This window comes from Xyrauchen texanus, chromosome 35 (genome assembly GCF_025860055.1).
Source record: "Xyrauchen texanus isolate HMW12.3.18 chromosome 35, RBS_HiC_50CHRs, whole genome shotgun sequence".
Lineage (NCBI taxonomy): Eukaryota > Metazoa > Chordata > Actinopteri > Cypriniformes > Catostomidae > Xyrauchen > Xyrauchen texanus.
Genome location: NC_068310.1, coordinates 38,561,432 through 38,576,688, shown reverse-complemented (window position 1 = coordinate 38,576,688; position 15,257 = coordinate 38,561,432). Strand labels below are relative to the sequence as shown.

At 42.2% G+C, this 15,257-nt stretch overlaps 1 protein-coding gene across 1 annotated transcript; it reads left to right on the top strand.

Moving 5' to 3' along the window:
* Positions 1 to 347: 347 nt before the first annotated feature.
* LOC127628906 (asparagine--tRNA ligase, cytoplasmic-like) lies at positions 348 to 14,808 on the top strand. Its single transcript, XM_052105884.1, has 15 exons — positions 348 to 556; positions 3,274 to 3,356; positions 3,725 to 3,790; positions 3,937 to 4,029; positions 5,588 to 5,677; positions 5,812 to 5,890; positions 6,059 to 6,129; positions 7,213 to 7,299; positions 7,391 to 7,612; positions 9,470 to 9,669; positions 9,780 to 9,915; positions 11,187 to 11,300; positions 11,423 to 11,554; positions 12,805 to 12,936; positions 14,469 to 14,808. The coding sequence occupies exons 1-15, from the start codon at positions 523 to 525 to the stop codon at positions 14,598 to 14,600; spliced, it is 1,671 nt and encodes a 556-aa protein (XP_051961844.1). The 5' UTR covers positions 348 to 522; the 3' UTR covers positions 14,601 to 14,808.
* The last annotated feature ends 449 nt before the right edge of the window (positions 14,809 to 15,257 follow it).

The window sequence follows — 15,257 nt, the reverse complement described above, 5'->3', positions numbered from 1 at the left end:
CACTCACACACACACAAACTCACTCACACACAAACTCACACAAACAAACACACTCACACACTCACTCACACACACTTGTATATGATTATATAGAATAGTACATTAATACACTGTATAGAAAGCATACTCATTATTTAAAATGCAGCATATTTCTTCTTCCTGTCTTTCCTTCATCCTATATATATATATATATAACACTTGAGTAATCGTCACAGGAAGAAGAACCACGTTTGCCTACTTTAACTGACAATAGAAACCAACCAATCCTGATCGCGCTTATAAACGTTCCTGCCCTCAGAGTGACCAATCGTCTTCGCTGTAGAAAGCGTCCACCTGCGAACTGGCCAATCCCATCTGAAGCGACAGATCTGACCGGTTCTTCCAGCGTGCGAGCACACAGCAGCTCGTGTGTCGGTGACAAGAAGCGAGTCTGACGGGGCGTTTAACGGAGCCGTGTGTCAGAACACAAACACCCGAACCGAGCCGAACCGACTCATCTCATCTATTCTCTTCAGAGCTGAAATGGCGGATGAAGGCGTCGCTCAAATGTCGATACGTGAGTTTAATGATGGAGTTGATGATGCATCATATCTGTAGAGGGTTGCGTCAGATTCACCTCACACTATTATTATTATTACTCACATTATTTATATTTATACAGTATCATACTCTAATCGTTGTACTTGTACTACTGTAACATTTAATTGTAGTTGCATTCATATGATGTCTGCAGATCTTTGCATCAGTTTCACCTCACAACGCTACATTATGACGCACTCTATACTATACAACAATACTGTTCTATACTATATTATACACCATTTACAGTATATCGTATTATCCAATAACACTAATGCAATATTTCACTGTACGCCGGAAGTGTTACATTCACATACTATCTGTAGGGTTGCGTCAGATTCACCTGACACTGCTTCATTATTGCTCACTGTATACTATACTGTACTATACTATACTTTACTATACCCTATTTACAGTATTATACTCCAATTACACTAGCGTTAATAGTCTGTAGTGTTACCTTCACTTAATGTTGTTGTGTCAGATTCACCTGACACTGCTTCATTATTGCTCACTGTATACTATACTGTACTATACTATACTATACTTTACTATACCCTATTTACATTATTATACTCCAATTACACTAGCGTTAATAGTCTGTAGTGTTACCTTCACTTAATGTTGTTGTGTCAGTTTCACCTGACACTGCTTCATTATTGCTCACTGTATACTATACTGTACTATACTATACTATACTTTACTATACCCTATTTACAGTATTATACTCCAATTACACTAGCGTTAATAGTCTGTAGTGTTACCTTCACTTAATGTTGTTGTGTCAGATTCACCTGACACTGCTTCATTATTGCTCACTGTATACTATACTGTACTATACTATACTATACTTTACTATACCCTATTTACATTATTATACTCCAATTACACTAGCGTTAATAGTCAGTAGTGTTACCTTCACTTAATGTTGTTGTGTCAGATTCACCTGACACTGCTTCATTATTGCTCACTGTATACTATACTGTACTATACTATACTATACTTTACTATACCCTATTTACAGTATTATACTCCAATTACACTAGCGTTAATAGTCTGTAGTGTTACCTTCACTTAATGTTGTTGTGTCAGATTCACCTGACACTGCTTCATTATTGCTCACTGTATACTATACTGTACTATACTATACTATACTTTACTATACCCTATTTACATTATTATACTCCAATTACACTAGCGTTAATAGTCTGTAGTGTTACCTTCACTTAATGTTGTTGTGTCAGATTCACCTGACACTGCTTCATTATTGCTCACTGTATACTATACTGTACTATACTATACTATACTTTACTATACCCTATTTACAGTATTATACTCCAATTACACTAGCGTTAATAGTCTGTAGTGTTACCTTCACTTAATGTTGTTGTGTCAGATTCACCTGACACTGCTTCATTATTGCTCACTGTATACTATACTGTACTATACTATACTATACTTTACTATACCCTATTTACAGTATTATACTCCAATTACACTAGCGTTAATAGTCTGTAGTGTTACCTTCACTTAATGTTGTTGTGTCAGATTCACCTGACACTGCTTCATTATTGCTCACTGTATACTATACTGTACTATACTATACTATACTTTACTATACCCTATTTACAGTATTATACTCCAATTACACTAGCGTTAATAGTCAGTAGTGTTACCTTCACTTAATGTTGTTGTGTCAGATTCACCTGACACTGCTTCATTATTGCTCACTGTATACTATACTGTACTATACTATACTATACTTTACTATACCCTATTTACATTATTATACTCCAATTACGCTAGCGTTAATAGTCTGTAGTGTTACCTTCACTTAATGTTGTTGTGTCAGATTCACCTGACACTGCTTCATTATTGCTCACTGTATACTATACTGTACTATACTATACTTTACTATACCCTATTTACATTATTATACTCCAATTACACTAGCGTTAATAGTCTGTAGTTTTACCTTCACTTAATGTTGTTGCATCAGATTCACCTTGAATTGCTTTGAGAGTGTCTTAGCCCATTATACACTGGAACAAAATACGTTTTTGATTGGTCTTTTTTGGCTTGTTTTTAAAATAATATCTAAAACTCCTTTAAAACAACGGACATTTACTTTAGGAGCTATACTGCCGGGAAACACAATTGTTATCGGAGAATGTTGAATACAATATTTAATATCAGACAGATTAGAACGTCAATAACGAAAAATAACCGTCTATGTTTGTGATAGGCTAGGCCTGTATCACTTATTAGAAAGTTTATATTCTTATTCTGCTGTTGAAAGTAATCCAGAGCACGTAAACTGCGCCCAGTTTGATTGACAGGCGGCATATGTGTGTGCTGACCTGAACAGTCTTTTCAAAATACCACCAAAATCCCTGTGTTGGTGAGGTATTCATGTTAACACAGAGATTGATGTCTAAAGTCACTCTCTGATGTCTAAAGTTCTCGTAATTTTATAATTCGCTAGCGAGCTAGTAACAGCGCCTCCCTGTTTGATTGACAGGCACCGTATGTGTGTGTGTTGAACATGCTCGTGCTAATGTGCACCGATACGTTTAAAAATTCTAAAACATTTATATTTTGCATGTTGCAGAACTGTGTGATCGTTATTGCAAAACATATTGTTTTGAAATATAGCTGGTTAAATGTTAATGCTGATGTTGTTTGGTCCTGTAGGAGAACTGTACGTGTCTGATAAACAAGGCAGTGATGTGGAAGGAGACGGATCAGAACAGAAGCCCTTTAAAACTCCACTGAAGGTCTGAGTCACTTGTTTGTAACTTTTGTTCACAGGATAAAAAAAAAAAAAATGACTGTCATGTTTTTTATATTGCATTCTTAAAGAGACAGTTTACCCAGAAATATAAATTGTCCTGTTTGTGCACACCTATATGACCAAAGGTTGAATATTAGGGACTGACAGCCTCAGTCACCATTCACTTTCATGAATCCCCTTATAATGGAAGTGAATGGTGACTGAGACTGTAATTTACCTAATATCTCCTTTTGTTTTCAACAGAATAATTAAAGTCATACAGGTCTGAAGCAACACAAGGGTGTGTAAATAATGAACTGTCCCTTTAACTGATCATTCGTATTGTCTAAATGTTTTCTGTTATATTTTCAGGCACTGCTGTTTGCTGGAAAAGAACCGTTCCCGACTATCTATGTGGACTCGCAGAAGGAGGGAGAGGTGTGTAAACTACGTCAATTGATATGTTTTTTGAAACCATGTATTTATATGTCATATATTAAAATGCATTTACTTAAGACACTAATTTAATTTCTTTCATTATTTGTTGAACATTATATTGATATGCTGGTGGCTTGTTTTGTTAGCGCTGGGCCGTGATCTCAAAGACTCAAATGAAGAACACAAAGAAACTCTTTCAACGAGAGAAAATGAAGTGTGACGCCAAAGATAAGAAGGAGGTATCCGGAACATTTGGTTATTCACCTGCCCTCTATATACCCTTAATATGTGTTCTATACACCATCATTATACCCACTGTACTGATCATCAAACTATTGGCCTGTTCCATTTATGTTAAAGATGTCAAAAGTACTGACATTGTGATACCAAGTTGATGATAATAATAATAAGAAGAATAGTTGTAAGCAGCAATTACAGGGCCAAGCACACCAATAGCAAACATTTTGGTTGAATTTAGACTTCAGGTGATGATTTTAAGCAGAGTGGGGAAAAAGACATTAGGGCAATGACATGTAGTATAATATAAGTGCTTATAATATTTGACCAATAGGTGGCGCAGTCACCAAATTGGAATAGTATTGTCAGGGCGTGGTTACAATGCCACATATGAAGCTTCATGTCAATACGACAAAAATGAGATACAGCCTCAGATCTTTATTGGCATCTTTTGATAACTTTCCCTAGATGATACACTGCAAATTTCAGGCAAATTGGATGTACGGCCAAGGAGTCGTTTGAAAAGTAGTAGTTGTTTTCAATTTAATAAAAAATGGCGGAGAGAAATTATGGCCGACCATGGCAAATTGGGTATCATCTGACTCCGTATGCCCCAAGCAATCTAAAGTTACCAGTCTCATAATTTTAGGCAAAACTATTCAGAAGTTATAAACTAATATAGTGATTTTATTTTCAGATTTCTTGACCACAAGGTGGCACTGTGCCGAAAACTGTGCATGTACCCTCATGTCATGCTTGTGATGATATACACCGATCAGCCACAACATTAAAGCCACCTACCTAATATTGTGTTGGTCCCTCTCGTGCCGCCAAAACAGCGCCAACTGATATCTCAGAATAGCATTCGGAGATTATACTCTTCTCACCATAGTTTTAAAGAGTGGTTATCTGAGTTACCAAAGACTTTTGTGGCTGATCGGTAAACCAAGTTTCCTGTCAATAAGCTAAAGCGTTGCGAAGATACAGCCTCGTGTCCATTTTGGCGTGCTCGCCATCAAATTCATCGATGCGTTATATGAGAACAGTTTGGTCTATCATCATGAATCTCATAACGTTTTGTCATGATTGTCTCTAGATGATCCATGCCAAATTTTAAGCAAATTTGACAAATGGTCTAGGAGGAGGCTGAAAACGTTTTTTCAGGACAATCAAAATGTCTAGTGGGCGGAGCATAAAAATGATGCGAACCATTGGGGACTGGGCATGACCCAAGTAATCGGAGGGTTTTGGATTTTTTATCTAGGACTTAAAAGTTATAAGCAGAAACGTACAATGAGTTACATTTTGAAGTTTTGGTGGCGTTAAAGGGTTTACGTAAGAGACCCCAAATTTTGAGTGGGGACTAGTCATACGCACCCTTATCAGTGTGCCAAATTTCAGCATCTTCCTACATACGGTTCTATGGGCTGCCATAGACTTCAAGAGCGGAACGGGTACAATTCGGATGTTATCGAAATGTTTCATTGGTTTTGGCTACTGAAATGTTTCCCATTTCCTGCCATGTTTTGACCTCTATCCATCCGATGTCACGATTGACAGGCTGAAGATGCCGAGCGCAGAGAGAAGAATCTGGAGGAAGCTAAAAGGATTGTCATCGAGAACGACCCGAGCCTTCCAGAACCCAAAACGGTCGGTTTCACAGTACCAACGCCTGCAATATTCATCCATTTGTCACTCGTCAAAGACTTCAAATGAAATATGATGAAAAGTGTTGTCTCAAAAGCGAACGGATGCTATAATCGGTATTTCGGTATTCTGCTCAGGTGAAGATAAATCAACTGGAGCCGCTGAGAGAGCAGAGGGTGAAGGTGTTCGGCTGGACTCATCGGTTACGCAGACAAGGTGAGATCCTGTAGGATGGTCTAGAAATGACCATATGTTGTTGTCTGGTGTTAAACTCAGTCTGTGGTTACTTTCACAATGTTCTGGCAAATGTAATATGTGTTTTTTGTTTTGTTGTTTGTTCAACAAACAAATGGCTACCATAACGTTTGTGTGTTTCCCTCTCAGGAAAGAATCTCTTGTTTATCGTGCTCCGGGATGGAACCGGTTTCCTGCAGTGTGTTCTCACTGACAATCTGGTACCGTAAACAGTGTTTGTTTGTGTTAAACTGTCAATCAAAAGTTTGGACACGCCCACTCATTCCATATTTGTACATAGAATAATAGTAAATTCCTCGACTTAATCATTTAACACTAACCTCTAGTGAACTGCTTTACAAAACTAATATTGCACACCGTTTACAGATCATTAATTTAATTGTTTTAAATTAAAATGTGAGGTCTCTTGTGTCCACCTTTATCAGTAAACTTGGAATTAAAGGGACAGTACACCCAAAAATGAAAATTCTCTCATCATTTACTCACCCTCAAGCCATCCCAGATGTGTGACTTTCTGTTGAGATTTTTAGAACAATATCTCAGCTCTGTAGGTCCTTACAATGCAAGTGAATGGTGACCAGAACTCAGAAGGTCCAAAAAAAGCACAGTAAGGTGTAAAAGTAATCCATACGACTCCAGTAGTTTAATCCATGTCTTCAGAAGTGATATGATCGGTGTGGGTGAGAAACTGATTGATTTTTTTTAGTCCTGTTTACTATAAATCTCCTCTTTCACACTCTTCTTCTTTGTCTTTGGTGATGTGCATTCTACGTGCATATCGCCACCTACTGGGCCGGTGGAGAATTTATAGTAAAAATCGCATAAAAGCAGCATAAAATTAATCCAGTGGTTTAATCCATGTCTTCAGAAGTGATACGATAGGTGTGGGTGATAAACAGATCAATATTTAAGTCATTTTTTCTATTAATCTCTATCTTTGACCAGCCCTGACCGGTAGGCAGTGATATGCTTGAAACATGCGAATTTCCAAAAAACAAAAGAAGTGAAAGTGAAAGTGAAAGTGGAGATTTGTAGTTAAAAAGGACTGAAATTTGGATCTGTTTCTCACTCGCACCTATCCGATCACTTCTGAAGACATGGATTAAACCACTGGAGTCTTATGGGTTACTTTTATGCTGCATTTATGTGCTTTTTGGAGCTTCAAAGTTCTGTTCACCATTCACTTGCATTGTATGGCCCAACAGAGGATATGAAGGATATTGCAGATGACTGGATTAATTGTTTTTGTTGATTTTTAATGAATCTCTCGATTTCGTGTGCAGTGTCAGTGTTATAATGCACTGGTGTTGTCTACTGAGAGTACAGTCGCTCTGTACGGAACCGTCAAACCCGTTCCCGAGGGCAAACAGGTGAGAAATCACACTGATTATTACATTTAATCATCTTGTTCCGGCTGAATGACTCTAACGCTGTCGTCTTGTGTGCCGTTTGTTGTGAAAGGCTCCCGGTGGCCACGAACTGCACTGCGATTTCTGGGAGCTGGTCGGTCTCGCTCCAGCAGGGGGCGCTGATAATCTACTGAACGAGGAGTCCGACGTGGACGTGCAGCTGAACAACAGGCACATGATGATCCGTGGCGAAAACGTCTCCAAGATCCTGAAAGTCCGATCCACCGTCACGCACTGCTTTAGAGAGCATTTCTTCAGCAGGGGATACTACGAGGTAATAGCTACAAATTTCCTGGGCTAGTAAAGAAATAACAATGTGCTGAGTGACTCCAGCCAGGTCTCCTTAGCAACCAAATTGGCCCGGTTGCTAGGGAGGGTAGAATCACATGGGGTAACCTCCTCGTGGTCACTATAATGTGGTTCTCGCTCTCGGTGGGGCGTGTGGTGTGTTGTGCGTGGATGCTGCGGAGAATAGCGTGAAGCCTCCACATGCACTACGTCTCCATGGTAACACACTCAGCAAGCCACGTGATAAGATGCACGGATTGACGGTCTCAGACGCGGAGGCAACTGAGATTCGTCCTCCGCCACCCGGATTGAGGCGAGTCACTTCGCCACCACGAGGACTTGGAGTGCATTGGGAATTGGGCGTTACAATTTGGGGAGAAAAGGGTCACAAAAATCGTCACATATTTGAACAGCAGTATACACTGTTACATCCCTAATAGTTATCGATTAGTTGTTGCTGCCCTACACATTTTACACATTCAACTGTCGCGTGGTCCCCGATCACTCCTCCACACTCTCAGGTGGATGACAGCCGCTCCTCCCTGGGCAGACCGGAGTCAATCCTCCGACCCCCAGCGGACAGAAGGCCCCTCTGCATTCCTGGTGACCAGTGGGGACACTCCTTCGCCCCTGGCGTCCCTACCGCTCCAGGCGGCCGGGGAGACGCTTCCCTCCTCCCCTCGCGGACTGCGGTCTTCTCTCAACCCCTCCGTGTTTCTGGGGGATGGCAGGGCTCTCCTCCGCCCCCTGGCAGCGGCTCCATCGCTCCAGGCAGTCGGGGAGTCCAGTCCCCACTCGCCCCGCGGACAGCAGCCGTTCCCCGCGGTCGGGCTACTCCATCACCTGGTGGATGGCAGCGGCGAGGACTCTCACCTGGGGTCGCGAGTAACTCCAGCCAGGTCTCCTTAGCAACCAAATTGGCCCGGTTGCTAGGGAGGGTAGAGTCACATGGGGTAACCTCCTCATGGTTGCTATAATGTGGTTCTCGCTCTCGGTGGGGCGTGTGGTGAGTGACTCCAGCCAGGTCTCCTTAGCAACCAAATTGGCCCGGTTGCTAGGGAGGGTAGAGTCACATGGGGTAACCTCCTTGTGGTCGCTATAATGTGGTTCTCACTCTCGGTGGGGCGTGTGGTGAGTGACTCCAGCCAGGTCTCCTTAGCAACCAAATTGGCCCGGTTGCTAGGGAGGGTAGAGTCACATGGGGTAACCTCCTTGTGGTCACTATAATGTGGTTCTCACTCTCGGTGGGGCGTGTGGTGAGTGACTCCAGCCAGGTCTCCTTAGCAACCAAATTGGCCCGGTTGCTAGGGAGGGTAGAGTCACATGGGGTAACCTCCTTGTGGTCGCTATAATGTGGTTCTCACTCTCGGTGGGGCGTGTGGTGAGTGACTCCAGCCAGGTCTCCTTAGCAACCAAATTGGCCCGGTTGCTAGGGAGGGTAGAGTCACATGGGGTAACCTCCTCATGGTTGCTATAATGTGGTTCTCGCTCTCGGTGGGGCGTGTGGTGAGTGACTCCAGCCAGGTCTCCTTAGCAACCAAATTGGCCCGGTTGCTAGGGAGGGTAGAGTCACAAGGGGTAACCTCCTCGTGGTCGCTATAATGTGGTTCTCGCTCTCGGTGGGGCGCCCCATCAGGCTGATTGGGCTCCGGGAGCGCGTCGTTCCAGCCCGGCCCCGCCCTCCTCCGCTCTACATACTTGTATCTGTGCTCGTTGTTGTTTCAGTGCATCTTTAGTAAATAAGCTCTTTGCTTAGGAAATGAGTAACAACACCGACAGGTTTCGGGGTAGTTTGCTCTGTCCCAGCCTTCAGTAACATTTCAATAACAATGTCATTCTCCAGATAACTCCGCCAACGCTGGTGCAGACACAGGTGGAGGGAGGCTCCACCCTCTTCGGTCTCAACTACTTTGGCGAGGACGCGTACCTGACGCAATCCTCTCAGCTTTACCTGGAGACCTGCATCCCTGCGCTGGGTGACACCTTCTGCATCGCCCAGTCGTACCGCGCGGAGCAGTCCCGCACCCGCAGACACCTGTCCGAGTGAGTCTTTCCATACTTGTTTTGATTGATTCTTCAGCGTATGCTAAGAAAAATAAACTCTTTTCCGTAATCTTTCATTGAAATGTAATAACTTGCGTTTGTTTTCTCAGGTACACCCACATTGAGGCCGAGTGCCCCTTCATGAGCTTTGAGGACCTTCTGAATCGGTTGGAGGATCTGGTGTGTGATGTGGTGGACAGAGTCCTGAAGTCTCCTGCTGCGCCTCTGCTCTACGACCTGAACCCTGTACGACCCCTGACCTCAAACACAGGCATTATCACCGGGGCATAATGTCAATAAGAGCATCTAAGCATCATATGGAAATATCGGGGAATTTTAAAATGCGAAAATACCAAAAATGCGAGTGTGAAAGCACCCTAAAGAGTCATCGAAATGAGTAACAGATTTGCATAGTGAATATAAAGCGCATGACTAGCAGTCGGCCGATAGTGGATTTTGTCGATACCGATATCTAAGGTGTTGGAAAATTAAGGTGTTGGCCGATTAATTGGCCGATAGTTTATAAAATCGATTTATAGAATTATAAAAGACATTCTTGGTCTTACTTACCTTGAAGGGCACCGACATTGAAGCTACAAGAGTCTACAATGAATGAAGTCCCAAATTCAGTTTATTGTGCAACCAAAATCCCAAAAATGACCCTCTACGGTCATATAGGAGAAAAATTGCTAGTAAATTTTAGTTTTTACCACATGTAAGCGTAATGCAGCTTAAAACGAAAATTAAATTAATATATACACATATATATCTATATATCTATATATAGTTTTCATATATATGATTTCACCAAATCATATTTTAGTTTGTGTGCAAATGTACAAATTTCACATTTTATAAATTTGTATGATGTCATGAATTTGCATTTTAAATTTCATACACATTTTTAACAAAATATTCACAAGGTTGGAACCTCATGAAGATAGAATGAATAATTATATTTTAAAAATGGATCTAAACTATTTTTATTTTTTATTTATCAAACCTTTGCATAGATGCGGCACGAGCCTAATTGTTAAATTCTTCAATATTTTGTGTTTTCTGAAGGTAAAATATTTCACAATGTATGATTGTGCCTTTTTAATATTGATGTATTTGCTACATTTTGTAATATGTTTGTTTACATGCGCTTGTGTAAGCGCTAAATATGTACTGTCTCTTTAAGAGAAGTGTTTACGGTTGAATGAGCGCAACATACATTAATGAGAGACGTTGCACGGTGGGTTTTCCCTCATCCGTGCACTGTATGATTAGAAATAATGTTTATTTTTATCTTTTTGATCACCAACTAACTGTAAATTACAGAAAGGATTTTAAAATAGACATGAAATGAAAATGGGATTCCTGGGACTCGTCTTTGGACACAAAATACACAGAACGCAAAGGAAACTTTTACTTGTAAAAATAATTTTCAATGCTTCATTTAAACTAGTTAGTGAAGCGGTAACCGGATGCTGAAGCAAATCTGTCAATCTGTTGTTGTTTTTATTCTGCCGCAGGACTTCAAACCTCCTAAAAGGCCGTTCAAGAGGATGAACTACACCGAAGCCATTGATTGGCTGAGAGAACATGACGTCAAGAAAGACGATGGGACGTATTACGAGTTTGGAGAGGTTTGTTTTGTGTCTGTTCCACTGTTTTCATAAAATGTGACCGTTTGTCGAATTGTTGCCAAAAGTGCTCAACTATGACAAGAAAAATCAGAAATGCTTAAATAATGCTGATGTCACTGCAGGATATCCCAGAAGCCCCTGAGAGACTGATGACGGACAGCATAAATGAGACCATCCTGTTGTGTCGTTTCCCCGCCGAGATCAAATCCTTCTACATGCAACGCTGCGCTGAGGACCGCCGGCTAACTGAGTCGGTCAGAATCAAACTCGTTGTTCTGTCATTAACCTGTTACTCTGGATTCCAAACAGGTGTGACAACTAGTAACGTTAGACGTTACTGAACACGAAAACACTGTGTTTAGCAACCAAGTGTGCCGCACAAGCCCTCAAAAGTGAAGCCAAAACGTCTCGATCACCCCCCGGTGGCTGGTCCTAGTATAGGTCATAAGCCCCGCCTCCCCATGTTATTCAACGGGACGTGAGACCAACTAAACAATTAAATTACACTTCACATATCTTTTTTCCAAAGATAGTTTCTGTCATTTACTGTCGTTTCTATCACGTTGATGTCATTTCAAGTGTTTGTTTTCAAAAGAAGTTTGTTTTTAGTTATTTGATGCTATAAAAACGCTGCTGTGACATCATGATTGACAGCTGTGATTGACAGGTTCTCACTGAAGTAGTCACTGAAGCACCAACAGACTTTTTTTCGGGATCTTCGGAGGACTGAGGAGATTGGAGCTTTAAATTTAATATCTAAATTTCTATAATTAATTATTTCACACTGTCATAAGTCAAAAGTGCAAAGGCGTGTGCTTGCGATTGATTCAGCGAGAGTGAGGGCGGGGCCTTGATTTCGTGGCTTTACTTCCTGCTCACTACTGCGCAGGTCTGGTCCCGAAATCGCAACTGCGCAGACTCGAGTCCCAAGATGTCAGCGCCATATCGGGACACTGGCGGCTTCAGTTCTCACCAATGGAAATGAGCGAAGGGGCGTCGTCCATCTTTTTTTACAGTCTATGATAGCATCATGTTGTTTATTTCCCAATTTGGAACGCCCAATTCCCAATGCGCTCCAAGTCCTCATGGTGGCGTAGCGACTCGCCTCAATCCGGGTGGCGGAGGACGAATCTCAGTTACATCTGAGACCGCCAATCCGCGCATCTTATCACGTGACTTGTTGAGCGCGTTACCGTGGAGACGTAGCGTGTGTGGAGGCTTCACGCTATTCTCCGCGGCATCCACGCACAACTCACCACACGCCCCACCGAGAGCGAGAACCACATTATAGCGACCACGAGGAGGTTACCCCATGTGACTCTACCCTCCCTAGCAACCGGGCCAATTTGGTTGCTAAGGAGACCTGACTGGAGTCACTCACAACTCCAGGTGTGATAGTCAGCGTCAGTACTCGCTGAGATACCCAGAACCCCACAAATCAAGTTATGTACATAATTCAATGTCCATATGCTTTAAGTGGCTCACATGTGCGTGTTTGTGTCAGGTGGACGTGCTGATGCCCAACGTGGGTGAGATAGTGGGCGGCTCCATGCGTATCTGGGATGCTGAGGAGCTTTTGGAAGGTTACAAGAGAGAGGGAATCGACCCCACACCGTACTACTGGTACACTGACCAGGTAACAGGATGCTTACCATATTTAAAGAGTATTTTGGGGTTGTTTTCAACTTCTTGTCTATGTACCGCAAGTGTTGTGTGCTGTCTTAGAACATTCATTTGGACTCATAACTCGAATTTGACCATTTATTCTCGCCTTCACTCAAAAATGTTTACGGAAGTCCCTGGATGGCATTTTTCTCCCCAATTTGGAAATTGCCACTATTTAGTAGGTCCTTGTGGTGGCGCGGTCACTCGCTTCAATCCGGGTGGCGGAGGACGAATCTCAGTTGCGTCTGAGACCGTCAATCTGCGCATCTGATCACGTGACTCGTTGTGCATGACACCGCGGAGACTCACAGCATGTGGAGACTCATGCTACTCTCCACGATCCACACACAACTCACCACACGCCCCATTGAGAGCGAGAACCACTAATCACCACCACGAGGAGGTTACCCCATGTGACTCTACCCTCCCTAGCAACCGAGCTAATTTGGTTGCTAAGGAGACTCACAGCATGTGGAGGCTCATGCTACTCTCCACGATCCACACACAACTCACCACATGCCCCATTGAGAGCGAGAACCACATTATAGCAATCACGAAGAGGTTAGCCCATGTGACTCTACCCTCCCTAGCAACCGAGCTAATTTGGTTGCTAAGGAGACTCACAGCATGTGGAGGCTCATGCTACTCTCCACGATCCACACACAACTCACCACACGCCCCATTGAGAGAACCACTAATCACCACCATGAGGAGGTTACCCCATGTGACTCTACCCTCCCTAGCAACCGAGCTAATTTGCTTGCTAAGGAGAGTCACAGCATGTGGAGGCTCATGCTACTCTCCACGATCCACACACAACTCACCACACGCCCCATTGAGAGAACCACTAATCACCACCATGAGGAGGTTACCCCATGTGACTCTACCCTCCCTAGCAACCGAGCTAATTTGCTTGCTAAGGAGAGTCACAGCTTGTGGAGGCTCATGCTACTCTCCACGATCCACACAACACTCACCACACACCCCATTGAGAGAACCACTAATCACCACTGGTCGGTAGATGTTCAGATTGTGATTTTTCTCCCCAGTAATTGTGGAGTATTGTGGGGGAGTATTCAGCAGCAAGATCCTTTCACTGCGTGTTGAGAATGAAAATTGCTCCGTGTAATGAGTGTCCAAAGACGAGATCCACGCGACCCATTTGCCATTGAATAATGTCACTTTTAATATTCTTTCTGTTCCGTACAGTGAGCTGTTGATCAAAGAAACATATATAAAATAAATAATAAAGCCCTCTCACGTTAAAATGCGCTCATTTACACAACGGCCGTTTTCTTAAAGAGACAGTAACGTTTTTTGCACAAGTTCAACAAATCAATGTAAATACCTGTAAATGGTACAAATGATTTGCCATTTCAGAGCAAATACATAAATATCTAAATATGTGCTGAATATCATGAAAAGGTTGAAAAATATAAAGGCTGATTAGTACTGATATGTAAAAACAATATGAGCGTAATTGTGTTAAACTATTTGTTGCAGAGAAAGTTCGGCACGTGTCCTCACGGTGGATACGGTCTGGGTCTCGAGCGGTTCCTCACCTGGCTGCTGAACAGACACCACATCCGGGACGTCTGTCTGTACCCTCGCTTCATTCAACGCTGCCGGCCGTGACCGCTCACACACACACACACACTCGTCCAGCTCCCATTCACTCCCTTCAAGAGACCAGCAAGCCAAATGGCAAATCACTCGCTCATGTATAGCTGGAGACCAGACTTATATGTCATGCTTAAAGATCTAATCAGAATATGCTTTGAAAGATGATCCAATGTTGCGTAATATCACTGTAATCATCTGTGGCATAATAAATGAATGAAGAAAGTGATGCACGTGTGTTTCCTTTAGAGGCCGCCAGATGGCACTGCTGATGATCGCAGACATTCATGGGTTTGCGTTTGTCTTTGATTAAAATGTTACAATTTTCCCTCTTATTGTTCAAGCACTTGTCAAAAGAGATCAACAGTTGCATGTAGAGACAAGACTACAAGAACCTGTTTCAACAGGAAGTGGCTGCTGAATAGAATTACTTTCTTTATTTCCTTGTAATTCCAACATTGCACCTTTAACCCGAGCACATACTGCACAGTTAGACCTGCATTACTTATTCATTAGTCAAATTAATAATTCTTTAGTAATTAGATTATTAGACACATTATCACATTCCAAAAGACTAATATTTTAATTGATATAATTCTGGACTGTGCATCAAATGAAAAACACACCGTATAATCAATAGTTTGTCATTGAAGTGGTCAGTGTTTCTAAAAC